Raw genomic sequence first — 19,726 nt, forward strand, 5'->3', positions numbered from 1 at the left:
CGAAAACGCGCCCGAAGATCCGTGTATCTTCATCGCGCTTATGTTGCCGGGGAAAGCGCCGCACGGCAGAGCCCTGCTCTGGTCCGTGCTCCCCCGACTCCAAACTCCCACCCTCATTCCAGCGCCTCACAGCGGTTTTCCCCGCCGTCCCTTCCCGGGGAGATGTCCCGCGCTGCCGCCGCGGCCGCTTTAAAGCGCGGCGGGGGCGGGGCGGGGCCGCGGCGTTGCCGGGCGACGGCGGCGGCGTTGCCGCGGGGAGCGCCGGGCGCCGCCGGCCCGACCCGCTCCGCTCCGCTCCCGGGCGCCGTGAGCGGCGGTGCATCAACTCATCCATCGTCCTCCGCCTGCCCTGGCCCCGGCCCGGCCCGGCCCGGCCCGCCCGTGCGCCCCAGCGCAGGCGCTCGCTTGTTAGAAAAAGCTCCACACGGGACAGATGGGGAACGTGGTTTTTTTAATCAGCTTTGCCGAGCGCTGAGAGGAGCAGGCGGCGTGAGGTGGGCGGCGGGGTAAGGCACGAGGGGACGACAGATAACACGGCCGCAGCTCCCGCTCCCTGGCACCCCTGGGGAACAGGGGGGTGTCCCGAAATAGCGCGGTGGGGACGGCGCCCGGCAGCTCCCAAGGAGCGGTGCGAGGCTGAGGTAAGCGCCGGGGGGATGCGAGCGTGAGGTCCAACCAACTCGCTCGAAACCCTCGGGAAGGACTTTAGGAGGCCGCAGTGGCGTGCCCCGGTGAGCTGCCGTGTCCCGTGCTCCTCGCCGTGACACGCAAAGCCGAGTGTCGGCCTTGTGTGACGCGAGGGATCCGGGATGATCTGCGCTCGGCCATGAGCGTGTGCGCCCTCGACTCGGCTTAATCCCGTGTCCTGGCTCACAGATTGTCTCAGGCGTAGCCAGCAAAGGTTTGCAGGTGGGCCTGCTGGCCGCAGTTTAGAAGAATTCAAACCCTTAAAATCCCTAGCAGGGTATCACCTCTGTTGGTGCAAAAGAGTATGTTCCTCCTACGGACTGTGTCTCTTTTCTATGGTTTGCAGATCCTGGCTGTCACCCACATGCATTTCGCTGGCCAGAAAACATAGAGGTCCCTTGCTTGCGACTGAGCCCTTGCACGAGCGTTTTGAGGATGAAATGCTACATAGACTCTTAAAGCACACCACCTGAGGACATTGCTACCGACATGGACATCATTATTTATTTACAAATGCTTTAATCAGGAGGAGCTTTTTTGTAAACATGAATTGCTGGGCTCTTTCCTTGAGGTGTCGTTTCTTGTTTCATGCTATTGAAACATTAATCTTAACTTATTATGACTCCTTTGTGTTGGTCAGCTCTCAGGGACATTTCCCTAGGCTTGAAAATGTGGGAGCTTTCAAGAATGTGTCAATTGTGCCAACTCAAGCCACTTGTGGGCTGCCAGACCGAAGTACTTTTTGTCATAGCTCAGTAGCTGTTCAAAGTATTATATCCTGCACCCAGAGGTTTTGTGTTCAGGAATGTCCATACAGGTCGTCCCCTTCATCCTACAAACCACTTCTTTCAGAAGGCCTTGGTACCTGCATCACAGAGGACAAAAGAGACTTGCATCCAGGGTCTTTCAGCAATGCTTCCAGTTTTATTTTTCATAATCACAAGGATTGCTTTTCTACTCCCCGTTTTCCAAGGCTTGCAGCTTCATTTACGTTAACTGTATGGTTGAAACCTGAGCAAGAAGGTGTAATGTAAGTAGTATTGAAGGTGTTTACTTTCCTGGTGCTCTTAAAAAAATTGATCGTTGTAGTCACAGTCATTATAAGCAAGCTATTTAAAATTTTAAAGGTTGCAGTGAGAAACTGTGACGTTTTTAAAGCTGTATTTAGGTTGGGGTCTTCACAGATGTCAAGACAAATAGCTTCAGTTTCAGTGGCATTGACTCAGATGATAGTCCAATTGCTTTCAGTGGGAACTGTTCATACATAAGGTACAGATCTATTCTCAAAAATAGAAATTTGTATTTCTAATTCGCATTCCTTCTAAAAGCTGCTAGAAAATTATGTCGTCAGAGGGTTGTGCTGTTGCTGCTTTCATGATGGAAAAAAAATTATCTAAAATATAAGGAATCTTCCAGTACAGGTTTATGTCTTAAAAACAAACAAGGAAAGCCACAAAAATGAATATTGAAGAGCCATAGAAAAAAGGTCATAGTTTTTCTGGAAGATCTGAGGAATGCTGCCTGACTGAGAGATTGTGCTGCTACTTTAACAAACTATACCACTGTTCAAACTGCTAGTGAAGTTTCACTAGGTGTTCACAAAATAAAGGTGCCTAAGTGTACTCCCTCTCCTGTTTGCTTATATGTTGCATTTTTAGGAAATATTGCTGTTGTAAGTGACTGGGCTTGACTGGGCCTTACTTTAGTGAAAAACCTGCTTTTTGAAAAACGTCTCCCAGATCCTGCAAAAAAGGTTCCCTTCATCTATCACAAAATGCAGAGGCATCCTACTCTTTCTTACCTTTGATATGCAGATCCTCTTTAAAAAATAAAGCAGAGAAAAAGTATAGTATGCGCCTTCAGAGTATATGTCACAAATGTTTTTATACTTGTGTTCCTAATTTATTCTTAGAATGAAGCTAGTAATATGCTCTGAGGCATTCTTGATACTTATTTTGCATGTTGCTGGGAAATAGTAACTTGTCTAGGGGTATGAAAATCATCAGAGACAACAGAAATATCTAAATTTGTAATGTAAAATTTTAGTCTGTTTTATGCAATGATAATTACCTTTTGAAAAAAATCAACCTAACTATAGAATTTTTGGCTATGTAGGGGAAATAAATGAGATCTGCAGAGCAAAACTGAGTTTAGTTTGAGTTTAAGTTACATCAGCTCAGACAGTGGTATGTTGAAAGGCATCTCTGCAGCTTTGACCTTTGGTTTTATACAGACAGCATTTTCTAAGTAATGGTTGAATCTTTTATGTCAGAGAGTCCATTCCTGGTGTTGTCCTATGCCATGAGTTCATGTTCACACACATGTGGGCATATCAAAGTCTTGTTCAGCAGAGCACATGCCTAACTTGAAGCAGAAATGTGCTGCTAATTTCCAAGCAAGCTGTTGCAGTGACGTGTTGAGTGAGATCTATGAAACTTCTTTGTCAATGGCATAGGCTTTTGATGCATGGAGCCTAAAACAATGAAATGTTATGTCCTGAGGTTCAAATTATTAAGTTCTGTGAAGAAAACCAGACTTCTAGGATGACTGATAAATCCACAGAATAGTGTAAAAGATTAACTTTCAGTTGCTACTGTTTTAATAACTACACAATGTTCGGTGGGTTTTATAGATCACTTTAAAATTTAAATGTTTTTATTCAATTTTTGTAATAGATGACTTCATTCTTCTACCTTGTGAGATTGCTGCTACTCAACATGTAGAAATGACAGTGGTGAAGCCCAGGCCTGGAAATTGAAGTTGGACAGCAGTTTTTTCAGTGGTCAGGATATGTCACTGTCCACATGCTTTTTTTCCCACTGTTCACAGAAAGAAGTGTGTTAATTTTTTCTGTCTTCGTAAAAAGAATGCAGAGCTCCAGTTGTGGTGGAACAGTAGTTGCACGTGTGGCCACTGAAACTTGACTCAGAAGGCATCTTACAAATGAGAAATAATTTGCCAGCAAACTAAGATGCTTTCCCTTTTATTACTGGTTTAGTGAGTCCTTCAGGTTGGCAGATGGAGTTTGACTTACCAGTTGTCCTACATTTTGTGGTCCCTGATGGGGAATTGTCCCTGTTACATGTCATTCTTGAGACCTTTTAAACTCCATTATCACAGCAGAGGAACTTCACGGAACTGGGATGCATTCTAACAAAGTTTTTGTGCTGCCACCAAAGGACTAGGAAGATCAGTCAGAACTAGTCACTCACTGAAAGTTTAACAAGCTATATTTTATTATAGCAAAGTGCTCTTACATCAGGTACAGCAGACTCATGTGTTTTGGACATACCATACTAGTGTGTTTTTATGCTAAATTTTATGTGGTCTGGCTGTGAGAGTGTGCTTAGGAAAGAAGCTAGGAGTGTTACTGCATAGTATCCCATTACATCCTGTGACATTTCTGTTATGCATGTACCCAGGTAAGAGAATAGCAGGATTTTTCTGTTAGAAGTTAACTGTGCTAGTTGAAATGAGAGAGAGATGTGAAGATCCAAGGTCTGAAGGCTCTTTAAAGACTGTGATGAAATATATGTGGATAAGCAGAGACACCAAGAATTTTCTTCATCAGTTTCATAGACCAACTTTTCTTGTGTGAATCTGAAAAGAATACACTTTGCTACAAAAAGAGAGTAAAGTCACCTGACTGATTTTATGGATTTATTTGAAGCCCTAGTGTTCTTCTAAGATGTATAGTAGAGATAATTGTAGTCATGCTTTTAAGTCATTGCATATTGGAAATATTGAAGAAAAGCAAGAGAATAGTGAGAAAGCACTGACATTTGTACACCAGTCTTTAAATTTACTTTCCCTTTAGGCAGTAAGTGAGCAGAGTTCTTGCCCCTGAATTTCACTCTTTCCTTGTGCTTCCTCTCTTGCTGCATGTACCCATCAGTTAATATAATTGCTTTCAGTAAGCCTGTGTGTAGTGTGTATGTAAACCTTAGCAAAATATAGGAAACTGTATATGATGATAACCCTTCACAATGGAATAGGATAAGAATATGAGTAGAAACTTGGCATGTATGAGTAATCATTACAGGCAGCTTATATCAATGTAGTGTGAACTGGAGTCACTGGAAGTTAGATGACCATGAGACACTGGAGGTGGGTGAGAAATGAGATTAGATCCTGATTACATGCAAAAAGATCAGCAGGAATTGCCCGACTGTGAAGTGAGTACCACATATATTTTTTAACTTTATTTATCTAAGGGACTAAAATAATATCCTATTATTTTGTATCCATTTAGATGTTTTACTTTAGGAATTAGACTTGAAGTGGGATTTGCCTTAAGATACCATTCATCTGATTTAAACCAGTGCAGATGTTCCCATTTGCAAGTGCTCCAGTTGATGAGTGGGTATCACCGGTGCAGCCATATTAGATTCTGTAAAATATTTTTCTCTTTGAAAGCTGACTGAGCAGATTTGTGTTATTTGCTTTTTTCTTATCCAAACCCACCACTGAGATATATGTAGTTAGGAATTGACTCTGTGGGACTGCAGGTTACCAGAAGTTGAAAACTTCACAAAGAACAGTGGCTTCTCTCTATAATCATGGCTGGAATGGAAAATCGTGCTCAGAGTCAGAAGTTGTCCTTCTGCCTATTTCACCTATGTTAGCACTAGTTTGTTTTTTTCTTTTTTTTTTTTCCTTTTTTCTTTTTTCTTTTGTTTTTCCTTCCCTCTTCTCTCCCTCTTGGTTTTCCTCTTTTACTAGTAAGTCACAATTCACATTTGTTCTTTCCAGTTTTCAAAGTGATGTACATCAAGGTCGCTTCCCTTCTTAAAGTCATGACACCTTAGGGGATAAAAACAATGTGGGGATGTTTGTTTTAGATAACTAAAATAAACAAAAACCTGGATTATCCAATTATTGTTTATCCAGGAACTGGGTAAATCCAGTTCCTAAATATTTTGCTACTTAGCTGAGCCTTCCTTCACATTTATTATCTAACAAAACTAGCATGTTTACAAGCAAACAAAATATTGAAAAGACCAGTGGACAATTTATTAAGAAATGTGGTTTTAGTAAGGTTGAGAAAACAGAAGTCTGCATTTTGCAAGGTGTTTCATTGACAACATTCCAGCAGGTTAAAATAGTAACAGTTAAGATGAATTAATTTTTCTATTGTATTTAAAGGTGAATTAATGAATAATGGCAGTATCAAAAAACCAACCTTTTTGATACTTTTATAAATGCAAGGTAGATGAAGACCCTTATCAGTAGATAGAAGGTTTTTTGGTTTTATTTTTTTCCCCCTGAAATATGTCTAAGTAAATCCCAATCTCATACAAATTTTATATGCTTCTCTCTTGTGACTTAGTGCACTAATTTAGTCTGGTGTAACTGTTAAAATATTTGACCTTTCCTGGGTCAGTAAATTGAGGGCTGTATTTCTCAAGCAGCTGAAATAGGAAGGGTAGAACTTTATAATTTTTCTTGTACTGATGATTACCTTAATAAAATACATAGTTGTTTCACAAGTATATATAGCCTATGCTTTCTCAGGACCATTGACATCATGGTGATTCGATTGGCAAAAACATTTCAGGAGCTGGAAATGCAAAATGGGTTGCTGTGGATGATATTCTTTGTACCTTACATGTCATTGTTGGATTTGCTATTGATGGAAATTCTTCATGGGGGAAAAAAAATCCTAATGAGTGGCTGGATATCCTCCTTGCCTTGCTCTAGTTTCTCAGGTTAAAGAAAGCCTGCGCTAAAGGGAGAGTGTAAGGTAAGCTGGTGTCATTGCTACCTTACCTGGACAGATTTGGTGGAAAGATGGAAGACTTATTTCCAAAGCATGTAATTTGTACTGCTTTTTGTGGTTATATTACATTTGTCTAGTTAGACTAAGGAAAATTTAAGTGCCTCCACATGATGTGCTGTGTTGTACAGCTTTGTATGAAGAGTGCAGCAGAGACCTGCACAGTGCTTGCCAGTCATTGTGGTTTCTGTAATGGAACATGAAGAAAGGAGACAAAGTGGACCCCTCTTCCACCCCCAAGTGAACTGGGGTTGGACACACTACATGTGAAAAAAACCCCAAACCAATCAACTAACCAAAAAACCCCCACCAAAAGCCCCAAATAACCCAAAAACCTTACAGATGAAGACAGAAGCTATCTTTGCTAAAGTTCTTTTACACTTAGTACATCTTGTGACTTTCACTGTCACTGAGCATCTTCTCAAGAGCTGTATTTTTAATGTTTATTTTAATACATTCAGGTTAGCATCACTTTACAGGATAGCACCTTGGCAAGAATGTGTATATGTGTGTGCCTCTGACCTTATGTTGTTTTTCTTGGTTATTTCCAAAGGTGTGTGATAGAAAAGGCTATTGATGGGCAGACTGTGTTCAAACTCACAATCTCTGAGAAAGAGACCATGTTTTATTATCGCACAGTAAATGGTTTGCAACCACCAATAAAAGTAATGACACTGGGGAGAATTCTTGTGAAGAAATGGATTCATCTTAGTGTGCAGGTGAGTAAAATAAAAACTATTTAATATTTGTTGAAATACAACATTTGTGTGAGAATGGTATAACTGTATAAATATAAAAGAATAATTGGGGGATGTAAATGATAACTCTTGAGTCTTGTAGGTAAGAATCTTAATTTGAGAGCTCATTTTGAGGCAATTGCAGATTTAGCACTGGAAAGAAATGCTGTTCCCATTCTTCTGAACGAGTAGACTGAACAGGGCTGAAAATTATCACCTTTAAGAACATGAGTATGTGAGATGAAGAAAAACTACTTATATCTAACATTACCAATTAGTCTTGAGTCTCAGATTATTTCCTAAAAAAAGAGAAAGTCATCTTGATCTATACATGCTAATTTACTTATCTTACAGAGGTGTGTCCCATTTAATTTTAAAATATTCTTACAATGCACGTAAGTAAATGTGTGAGTTTGTGCAGGATCTGCCAAAGTAATAAGTGACAGAGCTATTACCTCTTATTTTAAAAATATGGTTCAGAATTGTTAGAGCACAATCCCTGTGTTCGAACAGTCTTCTGTTGACATAACTTTTTAATAAGTGTACAAATATCCACTGAGGATAAAGCAAAATTGAGTTTGTTAAAATTTAGACTGTATGTACCAAAATCAGTAAACAAACACAGAATAAATTAAAATTCAGTTGTTTGCATGTCTTGTAATTCCCAAAAGACACCCTAGTAAATTCTATTTGTAAACCAAGTTCAACTAATAATTATAAAACACAATTATCAGGTATTGAAATGTTTATCTTTTCCTTCCTTCATTTCCTTTATCCGTTCTATTAAATTTCATTTGGTCTGCAGCACAATCAAGAATAGTTTTGCTGCTTTCTTGAAACTTGCTAAAAGGTATTGACTGTGATTTGGATTTTTAGTGCTGATCTTGTCACTTGTAAGAGGTATCTAAGCTGATGTCTTTATTTTTTTGCAGTTTTCTTTTTTCCAGGGTAACAGCATGGTAGTGCGAATAAGGTTTGGGCTGTTGGATTAAAAGAGTGACCTTAAAGTAGAACTAATGAACTTTACACTTGAAACACTCAAGGGTGCTATATTACTGCTGTTGCTGTCAGCTGCATTTTGTACTAGCCTCAGAAATTGCTAAAGCCTGCGATAGCCAAGTGAGGAGTGAAAGGGTTGGTTAAATACACACATATATCTTGAATTATATTGCAAAGAAACCTGAAGCACCCTGTAGAATCTGGTCCTTTGTTTCTTTAAGGAAAGTTGTTCAAATCATAACAGGAGTAAAGAGGCATAGCTTCTTGAGCCTTAAAGGAACTGCAAGCTTAATACCTTTTCTCAGTTTCTGAGCTCAAGGTAGAACCATATGGTCTGTGCTTTGTGGCATTGTAGGATTCAGCTTAAAGGTGATAGTGGCTGCAGCATGATCCATTTATCCCCAGGACTGGCTATGAAACTTTAGGCAAAGGTTTTGGGGTTTTTTGGTGGGGGTTTTTTTTTTTTTTTTTGGTATTATTTTTCTTTTAGCAGCTGTCCATTGTAAATGGAGATATAAATGCAAAATGAGAATATGAGAGAGACCATACAAATATACTCAAAAGTAACACACATATGGAAGTGTCTATGTCTTCAGACAGTAATGATATGTGATACTGATGTGTATGATACTGATTCAGGCCAAAGGTCTCCAAGCCAAACAATCAGTAGGAGCTGGGGGCCTGCAAACAGGGGAGTTACCGTGGTCTGTGAGAAAAACTGAACTATTTGTACATAGATACTGGGCTACAGACACTGTGACGGAGGAGTGTGAAGTATTGGTTCCAGATGTGAAAGTGAATTTAGAGAGAGGAAAAATGTGGTAGGATTGCAGATATGTTTGGAATTCAGGTGTAAGTGTATATGCCTACTCAGGAATGATGACAGTGAATGCTAAATGGTGGAATAGCACCAAATAGTAATTAAATGATAAGAGGGAAAGAAAGAAGAAAGGATAGCAGAGATTGAAAATAATTTCTTTGGAATAAAATAATTCTAGGGAAAGAGAAAGCTAGTAAATTAATTCTACTGAGGTAATCTAGGAATTTAAATCCTTGGGTTTGTATTTAGATGTGTAATTCATTAGAGGGAACTACTATTAAGAACTGTGTCATTGCAGAGACTTATTTTCCAGTTCATAGCTGGGAAATTTAAGTTCTAGTAACAAAAGCAGGGCCCAAACATTCCTGTATGTTCTGCATGAAAGGTTTCTTCATCAAGTAGCTGCTGAAGCAGAAAGTCTGGATATACCAGCTTTGTTAAGTGATGAGGGCATTATCAGAGATGTAGGTCTCAAGAATAATGATGAGCATTCATAACTAAAGTCAGATGAAATAGAAGAATAAATAGTTCTTTGGTTCTTTAAGTACACTTTTGGATTTCAAAGAGGACAAACAAATAGAACTATTTTAATAAAACAAGGTAAGCTATGGAGTCCAGAATGGAAAAAAAATTGAATGGAAAAAAAGGCCTGGAGGTTGTTAAAAATTAATATAATATAATTAAGAGAAATTTCTACCCTTAAAGTGAAAAAATGGATATGTAGTCTCCAGACTTATCTGAGTAAATAAGCATCTCTGCAGTTAAAGATGGCAGAGTGTGTGAGCACTGGGAAATGGGGAAGCAAATTCACAGAGAATGCTGTGTAGGAATAGGAATAGAACTAGAATTATAAAGACGTTGACCTGAATTAAACTGTCAAATGGTAAAAAGTTCTTACGATTTTTTGATTTTGTGTAAGAAGGCAAGACCTGTGTATAGTGGAAGTGTGCTTGAGATTAAGGATGATTTATTCCCCAGAATAAATAAATAAATACTTCTGTTTTTAATACCAAGAGTCACAGAGCAAACCCAACCTGGGTAACAGAAATTAATATATGGAAACAGAAGTGATCATAAAGAGGTAGAATCATGAATTTGCAAGGTTATTGTGTATGTGCAGCTGCAATCAGATGGTCATTGTCCAAAAATTACAAAAGAACTGGTACGTAAAATTCCTTGACAAAGAGATACTCTATGTAAATCTACAAAGTCAGAGGTGCAGCTGTAATGCTTATATTTAGAAAGAGTGTCATGCATTGATGCCAACCAGCAGCCATGCACCTGGGCCCTCCTCACCCCTGCCAATGGAACAGGGGAGACAATAGCAATAGCAAAAGTGAGGGAAAACTCATGAAGGAAAAGAGTCTGGGAGGGAAGAAACGGTGTTAAGGCAATCAGTCACCACCTTCCACAAACCATCCACTGCCCAGCCAATTTCTTAGCAGCAGGGCACCTTGGAAGTAAAGTCCCTGTCTCTTCGAATTCCTTCTTCTACCCCAATTTTTATTGCTAAGCATGAGATTACACAGTATGGAATATGCCTTTGTCCCAGCTGTCTCCCTTCCTACTTTCTTAGCCCAAACCTGGCTTACTGCTGAAGTGGGATGGGGAGTCAGTGTGGGAAAAGAGAAAGGCTTGACACTGGGCAGTCTCTCTTCAGCAATAACTAAAATATTAGAGTTTTATCAATACTGTTTTAGCCACAAAATTGGAACACAGCACCATCCAGGGTGTTGTGAAAAAATTTAACTCCATCCCAACCAAAGCCCGTATCAAGAGGAAGGAAAATGGATTTTGGCAATGCAGACCTATTTGTCTTGACACAGTGGCATATGAGGATTTAGAAAAGATCTTTGAAGAAATAGATAAAGATGTGGAGCTAAATGAAAAAGGGGATAAAATGCAGCATGGATTTACTATAGATAGCTCATCACTGTCTAACCTCTTAGCTTTTTTTTGATGAGAAAGCTGATTTTCAAGCAAAGTAAATGTGTCGGATTTCCTCTATCTGGAGTTCAGTTTAGCATTGATGTGACAACCTATGAGAAGTTGTAGGGTCAAAGGGAATGCTCATGGGAAGAGTTGGCAATAGATACTGCTCAAAGGAACTTGCTTATAATCCTGGGGAGAGGGGAAGCAAAAACCCTGTTGAATTGTTTGAGAATGTTTTTGGACCAGCCTTGTGTTACATTTTCGTTAATGATCTTGGCAAAAATATTAAGAGATCACCAATAATACTAGCTGGTAACAGACATAATCAGAAAGAGGAATAGTAAGATGTCATACAGAAAGAATGACGTGGCCAAAAAGACTAGAGGAACTGGCATGAAATAAAATTGGTATTACAAGATGCAAAGTAGTAGGTAATCATTAGAGAATTGCTGAAGTAGGAGGAGATGGTAATTCATATCAATCCATAGTTACGGGGTGGACTATGGGATTTTTCTTCTTTTTATTCCTTTTCTCTGCAATATTACTGTGACAGCCACTGCCAGCAGGATGGTGGACATGAGTCATTAATAGTCTTGGAATGGACTGTTGAAAAAGCCACTTGAGACGAGATGGCATCAGTCTAAGACTAACTTCATACTTTTTAATAGTTTTTGCAGTCTTAATATGCAGTCTATTGCTGACAGAGCTATTGGCTATTCATTTCTTTGCTCTTTATACCCAGTAAACATTTGAGAAAAATCAAACTTGAAAAGGTCTGCTTAGCTAAGTTGAAGTGGATTTGCAACAAAAGTGAATTTTGACAATTATTTTCCTGCTCTTCAATTAATATGACTTACTGCTCTCTAATGATGTCTACGTTTATTTTCTACTGCTTATGATTTGTAAAGTAAGTTATTTTTTCATTTTGCAATTTCAAACCATTTTGTTTGGTGGTTTTTGGTTTTGGTTTTTTTATACAGCCAGAAATTGTGAATCCCGTTTCTTTGAAATTACTGCTGCTATTCTAGTTGATTTCAGTTGGTGAGGATTAAGTCCTTCAGGCTTCTGAAAGTTTTAGGGTCATTCTGTGTGTTTCATCTTGATTTAATGATATTTTTCACTGTATATTTTTAGGTGTATATTAGTAGAAACTCTGAAGGTACACAGTGGAGTAAAAGATATATAGCCTTAACTTAAAAGAATCTGATATATACTCGGAAGTGAAACCTCAGAAAAAGTGATGTCTTAAAATCTTAACTTTTAAAGAAATAAAAAATTTGAAAGCATAGCAACACATAATTAAGGCCAATTGTGATTCTTATTATCTCTGCAAAGTGAAACCAAAATCAGATTTATGCCACTTAGTAACAGCAGCTCCATTGTGTATTTTCTTTTTCATTTCCACTGTTAAGAGTCTTTCACTTTCCTTTGATACTTCAGAATTTATTTAACCAATTAAGAAGAGTGGAATTTAAACATGAATTTGCAGATACAGCCAAGGCTGCTGAAACAGGAGATTCTTTGAGAACATGTCAGATTGATGTTTTGGTTTCATATTTAGTGTCTGCAATTATAAAAATAGTCTTTTTACTAGCCTTTATTTTGCCTGATCATATCTGTGTAACTCTGCCATGTTTTGGCAGACTATAGAACATTAAAAGCTTTAGAAAGTAAGTTTAAAATCTAAATGCAGAGAGGTAACCGTGACTGAATTACTCTCCTGGGAGGAAAATGCTCTTAGAGTGCCTATTGAAATCAGCATTATCATTTCAATACATGTCAAATATGAGTCATTTCCTAGTTTAGGCAAAATTTCTTTATAAATCTTTAAATCTTCCAGTTCTTAGAAGAAAAGGTTAAAGTACTTATGATTTAATGAGACCGCTTTACATCATAACTGTTTGACTATCAAGAGAAAACTTGTCCTTTTCAATTTGTGAAATCCTTTTATTTTCTGCACAAGTTTTTGAATACTTTAAAATTTATTTTAAAAGCAAAGATCCTGAGATTTAGAAGCAGGGAGGCAAACATTTATTCTATACACTCCCTGTGTATGTATTACTAAATACAAAGTGTTTTAAACTATATAGTCTCTAAGTTTAGTAAGGACATGAGACAGCAAGACAACATTTTAATTTAATAAATCACTTTGATCTCAAAGTAAGTGTGAAGTCATCACTTACTATCTATTAGGATTAGTTTGTCAGTCCCAAGAAGAGAGGGGAGAATTTGCATCAATTCTACATATTGAAGCTTCTTGTCTGTTAATTGCAATTATGTATTGACAATATTTAGGAGGATGCAGTCTATCCATATGGTTGGTGCTATGCTCCCACCAGACAGCAGAAATAAAACTCACGTTACAGTCTGTAATGTGTTTGAGTGTCTGTTTATGGAACTGTGCACAGACACAATGAGCTATGCTCTCTTGGCAGCTGGTTCAGCATCCCTAACCCTAACCCAACCAGGCCATTCAGATACCCAGGCTGAACTTGCAGCCTTGGGGTTCTTGGATGTTACTATAACTTTTTTTTACTCCTGTGTCCAGAAGTCCTACTGTGATTTTTGCCTCTTCTCCTCCTGTTCCATGGGTGCTATGATGGTGACTGTGTTGATTTGAAAGCTCTGTTGTTGTAGCTTCAGCTTCTTGGGAATTTGGGATATTTCCTAGATGCCTTCATTTCTAGTGTCTCTTAAAGTACTTTCTTTCCTGAATATAAGTTTGAATACATTTGCAGATTTAAATTTATAGTCTAACAGCTGCCTGGGAATACAAGACAAGGAACTTCATCTGTGCCAAGATTTTAATTTCAGAGGATGGCAAAAATACAGGTTTTGTCAATGCCATCTTGACTACATTCTGGAAATTGTGAATGTGTTTTTGCAGTTGCAATTGCAAATCCCACTGAAGTCTGCCCAGAGTCTGTTATGCATGGTAGGAATGGAATTAAGCCTTTGTATAGCCAGTATTGAGAGTAGGTAGTGTTGAATGGTTTGCCTGATTTGTCTGGAGAGTTTCAGACAAGATTTGAAAACCATCAGTTTTCAATTTGTTTTACAAGCAGTTTGTTTCCTTATACAAAAGTATGCTGCAGCCAATTAAATTGCGTTTTTAATAATGAAAGCACTATGTTAAGAATGATTTACCTTCATTTTTTCCCCTAGTCTCAAATCTTTAAGCATCTCGCAGTTCTTAGAGTTGTATTTTTGGTGTCTGGTGTGCTTTTGCTTTTTTAATTTAATTTTTATTTTAGTAGATAAAATTGAGTAAAGTAGAGATAAATAACGGTTTGTGCTACTCTAGAAAAGGGAGGCAGGACAGGGGTGGTGTTGGTGTTTAATTAGGAAATAACTTTGAGTCTTCCTAAACATACCACAACTTCTTCTTTTGGGGTAAATAATAGCTGGTAATCAAAATTCTTGTGACCATTATAATATGCAATACATCTGTGTCTGTCATGTGTAGTTAAAGTTAAAATGTAATTTTAAGCATATTCATTAAAAAAATAATTGTTATTTAAGATTGTGGTGGCATATTAATCTAAAAGGTATGTCATACCAAATGTAAGTAACTTGCTTACTTCTTAGAGAGAATGTTTTGAAAGGTGTTCTTTATGTGTTCAAATTCAATATTAAGAATAATAGTAAAAATTGTGTAACTGGAGTTAGAAGAACTGAAAGAGCTGTGTGTTGTTTAACAACGTCCTGTGAATTAAGCTGGTCATTAGCATCAACTATTTTAAGAGTGCTAGAAATATGGAGTCCTACTGGGAGGTATACAAACAATATTTTAACTAGATAGCCCTTGCTTCTGAACTGATCTCTTAAATACATATTTATGTATTTTGAGTGGGTTCAGATATGTATTGCTTGGTAGAACTTTAGGAACACTTCTGCAGCTGATGAATGCTCTTTCACTTGTACATTTGTGTAGGGAGAAACTTGGAGAGTTTGAAAGTGTCTCTGTGTACTTGATATAGCCCTTGGTATAAAATATTAGGATGACACTCACAGGGTACATCTACGTTATCAGTTTTGTGGATGGAAGGGGTTCTTGTTAATACAGGTTTGCTTCTGTCTGTTTGGAGTCCTGTGTTACTGAAGAGCCCTGCTGATATGCTTGAATTTGATTCCTTTTTGGGGAGACCAAGCTTGTAGTTTTACAGTACAGTATCACCATTTAGAATATACCATTTGCAAGGTGGGCAGAAGGTCCTCCATCAGGTAGTTTTTGGCACAATATACAACATGTGAACAGAAAACTGGCAACTGGTTTCGAAGTCTTTGCTGGTAAAGATGGATCACAGATATTGTGAACCATTATCCTTCCCTCTTTGTGATGTGCTAGTTGCTAAATGTTTTCACGAGACACTTGAAACTTTTTTTGATGAGTCTAAAATCTTCATGAGCACAGCCAAATAGAGCAACTTCTTCTTTTCCTAGATTTTTGTTTTATTTTATTTGCTTCTTTGTTTTTAGGTAATTGCTACATTGCAGGTTTTTGTAGCTTAAAGGCAGACTTAAGTCACAAGTCTGATCAAGAAATGGAAGATGAAACTTTCAGATTTTCCTTTGTGCAACCTCCATTATTTGTGTGTGAACTCTCTCACATCTCGTGTTAACATCTGTGCATGCAGCAAATGGAGGGTGACATAAATGACATGTGTAGATCTCATATGACATGAAATTCATGTGTGGTGGTGGCAGTCAACAGGAGGCATCTTGTGATAAGACTTCACATGTATCATCTTCTCATGGAAGAAAAGAATATTTCCTGGCACTGAACTTGTCAGCATGGCTAGAAGGTAGAAGGTTCTGGGATGAGAGATGAGGAGGAACTCCTCCTGTCCCTGTATCTCATTCCAGTGCCTCAGCTCAATAATGCTGTAATTTTTGCATCATTTAAGGACTCCTGTGTCGATTGGACAGTCTGTCTAGATAGTCTGTCTTGAAGTATGAAAGTAGAGTAGATGCACAGACAGAGCTTTCTTTTAGATATCTCGCTGACCTATTTTCTGACAATCAGTGGTTTTGAAGCTTCTTAAGCTAGACTGTATTGAATAGCCACTGACTGACCTGTTTTTAGTTTAATAGTCTAGTTCTTTTTCTTATAATTTATATATTGGCATATATATAATTTATATTTTGGCATTGCAGTCTTGTGGCAATGACTTCCACATATGGAAATATGGCTGTATGAAAGTGTTCTTTATTTTAAATCTACTGTCTGACGATTTCTTTTTGTCAATGTCTTTTGTTAATTTCTTTCTATTTACAATTCCTATGCTGTTTGATATGTTGATTATAGAACTTGATAACGTGTTTTAATTGTTTATAAGCAAGATATCTCCTTGTATTGAAACCATTCTGCAGTTTGTTCATCCTTATTGATCTTTTCAAAACTTTTGGGGATATATGGGGATGCAAGGGTCAGAACTCCACTTATTGTTCCAGGGACTTTACACTGTAAGTTTCTAAACAATAAAGTTTTATGGTTTTATTTTTCATTTTTTTCCCAATAAGGAATGTGTTTCCTCTTTACTCAGTGAATGACTCTCTACAGTATAACTGCAAGACTGCTTGAAGCAGCGACAGTTCAGAATTTAGTATTATGTTTACATGGCTAAGAATATATTTCTCTTGTCTACTACCTTCAGGTTAACACATTTAGTCTGCTGCTTTGTTGTCTGTTCGTTAACAATTTTGAAATCCTTTGTAACTTTGAAGTAAGCTTTGACTTTTACTGTCTGGATGCATCCACTCCATCCTTTTTCACCTCACTAGCCACTGTTTTCAAGCCTATACAAAATGTTAAATAGCAGAGATTGTTGGAGTTGATAAACTACTGTCAGTGTGAAATGTGACCATTTAATCTCTCTCAAGTTTGAAACCTTTCTAGAAAGCTAGTGTATTATATTGGTCAGTTCTTCCTTATTCACATGTATCTTTACTTCAAAGAATTCAAATTGGATCTAGATTTTTTTTCCACAAAAGTCATGTTGCCTTTTCTAGTGTACAGTATTAATCCATGTGCTTTTCCAACCAATTCTCCCAGTGCAGATTTGATTTGATGGATTCTCAGAAGAAATGGTCCAAGATCTAGTCATGCATCGCGTCTGTAATTTTAATTTCCACATTGTTCTTTGCTTTGTGCAGGGTTAATTGAAAATAGGTTTTGGATTTTTGTTTTGTTTTGTTTTGTTTTTTTTTCCTGCTACTTTTCTGATCTTCCATTGAATCTGAAGGTGCTCTTTTTATTTTAAAAAGTGTGCTGGAATACCAACTTCTGTAATATGTTTTAATACAGTAAGTTCGTGTCCTTTATGAAAATTTGAACTTTCTTTAAGGCATAGCAATACTGCTCCAGTGTTATGATCTATGTAATTCCTGACATTCAGTTCAAACATTTTAGGCTTTAGATTTCAAAGACAGGCATATTTTGTCACAATCTACATTCTTGCTTAATTAGGGCATTTCTGGTTTAGATACTTTATTTTTTATCCTCAACTTTTGGTTTCTTTCCTAATTTGATATACAAAGAAACTGGCTCTCTTTGGGTATGGGAGCAACTGACCCTTCTTTGATTCTGTCTCTTCCAGAAAAGTGTCTCAATTCTGAAATGACCTAAATCCTTTTTTCCATGCACGGTTTGTGTGCAGAATCGTACAGCCTTGCTTGTCTGACCCTTTATGATACTGGCAGCATTTCAAAGAATGGCACTGGCTTTTGTCTTCTGCCTCCTGAGTAGAAACCAAAATATTTTTCTCCTGAACCTCTCTTCTCTCGTTTCTGGTGGTGTTTAGGTGTATCCTTGCTATTGACTGTGATCGTAGATGGCCTATATGTCTCGTGAGGTTCATCGTCCTTGCGCCTGTAAGCAAAGCATCAAGTGATATTCAGTGGCAGCACAGAATAAACCATCAATATTTCTCCTAATCTGACATTTCAGAACTGCAAACTTCTGTTTTTTCCACTGGAATTCTTACCCTTGAAGATTTATTGTCAATACTCGGAGATATGAGCCTCTCTCTTTCTAGCTTGATGACAATGTCCCGTGGGACTTATGTGGTTCTTGGAATCAAGACTGGTAAAAGAAAAAGTCTGTCATCTTTCCGAGCTTCTCTAGGTGGCCTACTTGAGTCTTGATAGTAGATACTCTGTTTCTTCAAGTTACTACTGACTTGTGCCATGTAGATGTACCTCTTTTCTGTAAGTCAGATAATTATACATGTAGCAGGTTGGATTGCCACTCTTCTACTGGACTTCTGAGTGTATTTTATTATCTTTTCCTTATATTGTGTTTGTTGACATCCTCGTCTATGCTGTTGTTCAGTAATCTTCTTGGCCTTTCTGTGCCTTAGCTTGAGGCCTGTACACTAAAATGCAGAGGGCACCACTATGAATTTTATGACCAGCCTCCCCTGAACCTCTCCTGGCCCATCTCTAGCAAAATGTGGTTGAGGGAGCTCCTGCATAAACTATTTGCTTTGGCTTTTTCCAACAATAAGCTACCAAAACATTGTCTTCCAAAGTCAGCTTTGGTCTGTGTTCCGTTAACAGCGCAGTTCGGATCTATGGCAAAGCTTGGCTGGTAAGATTCTTAGTAGGAATGCTCTGGAGAAAAGCACTTATTCAAAAACTGAAATTGAAGCTTACAGTGAATTGTCATCAAAAAGATAGTTGGAGAGTTACATTACAAAGGAATAGTTGAATGACCATTTCTAAAGGACTTTGTGATGGAGGGAAGAAAGCAGGGCACAGATGAGGAGGGAAGGGCCTGAAGTAAGGTTGTGGGGAGGAATATGAGAGGAATCAAAGGCAGAGTTTTGTGGCTCCTTGACCATGAAAAGAGGCTAAGCCTTGAAAGAAAAGATGAGACTTTATTTGCAAAAATCCCTTAACTGGATACATGAACTTTTGTGGCAAGGCATTCAAAGGGCAAGAATAATTGCTTTCTTCTTATGCAAATCATCAGCCAAAAAAGACAGAGGAATAGATTTTCAACCTTTCAGTCCCAGCAGAGCTGTTTCAGTTGTTGTGGAACGAATGTACCCTTGCGTTATATTTGGGAATGACTTACAAGTCCCAGTACTGAGTGGTGCAAAATGGTGCAAAATTCTTCAGATATAATCAATTCAAAAGACTAGAATTTAATATGCAGCTGATATTGTAATACAGGGCTAATAATTGTATATTAGTAACAGCTTCCCCCTTCGTTTATGTGGGTATCTGCTTATTCTTTGACTAGTGAAGCACAGAGACTTTATTCAGAAGGGATTATTTCATTTGACATCTACATCTCATCTGTAATTTACATGATTACAAGTAGTTTGTGAAAATTCTGAATCAGTGGTTGTGCTGTATTTTAAATGGAGGGAGCAGAGAGAAAATGTGCATTGTTATGAGATTATCTAAAATGTACTTTCAGACCTTTTGTTTCAATTAATTTTGGCAAGTCTACGTAACTGTTTTAGCTACTAAAAAGCAGCTTGTTGAATCCTTAATACTTGTCTCCTTTCATGTTACTATAGTGATCACTGGATGTTGGATCTGATCTGTGACTTGGGGAAAATAGAGTCATGCAGCAGGAAAGCAATTGTTCTCCATGTATTTTCAGATGTGATGGCTAGGATCCTCTGAAGTTTTTTTATTTGGAACTCATTTACAGCACAGGAGTCACTTGTTAAACCTTTCCATGTAAAAAGGACAGAGATTGATCAATGGTTAAAATAGTTGTAGCAAAGCTTATTTGTTAATTATTTTAGTTTTTAACAG

At 38.0% G+C, this 19,726-nt stretch overlaps 1 protein-coding gene across 8 annotated transcripts in view; it reads left to right on the plus strand.

Moving 5' to 3' along the window:
- Positions 1 to 262: 262 nt before the first annotated feature.
- USH2A (usherin) overlaps positions 263 to 19,726 on the plus strand; it is a 379,301-nt gene continuing 359,837 nt past the window's right edge. For 6 of the 8 annotated variants that reach the window (XM_027641249.1, XM_027641251.1, XM_027641252.1 and 3 more), the window contains exons 1-3: positions 263 to 506; positions 1,034 to 1,717; positions 7,017 to 7,182. In XM_027641249.1, coding sequence (XP_027497050.1) covers positions 1,233 to 1,717; positions 7,017 to 7,182 — 651 coding nt within the window. In that variant the 5' untranslated portion in view covers positions 263 to 506; positions 1,034 to 1,232. The remainder of the gene's footprint in view (positions 507 to 1,033; positions 1,718 to 7,016; positions 7,183 to 19,726) is intronic. The other 2 variants (XM_027641255.1, XM_027641250.1) reach the window with 2 other exon arrangements.

This window comes from Corapipo altera, unplaced genomic scaffold (genome assembly GCF_003945725.1).
Source record: "Corapipo altera isolate COAL_440 unplaced genomic scaffold, ASM394572v1 48b, whole genome shotgun sequence".
In the NCBI taxonomy this organism is placed as follows: Eukaryota; Metazoa; Chordata; class Aves; order Passeriformes; family Pipridae; genus Corapipo; species Corapipo altera.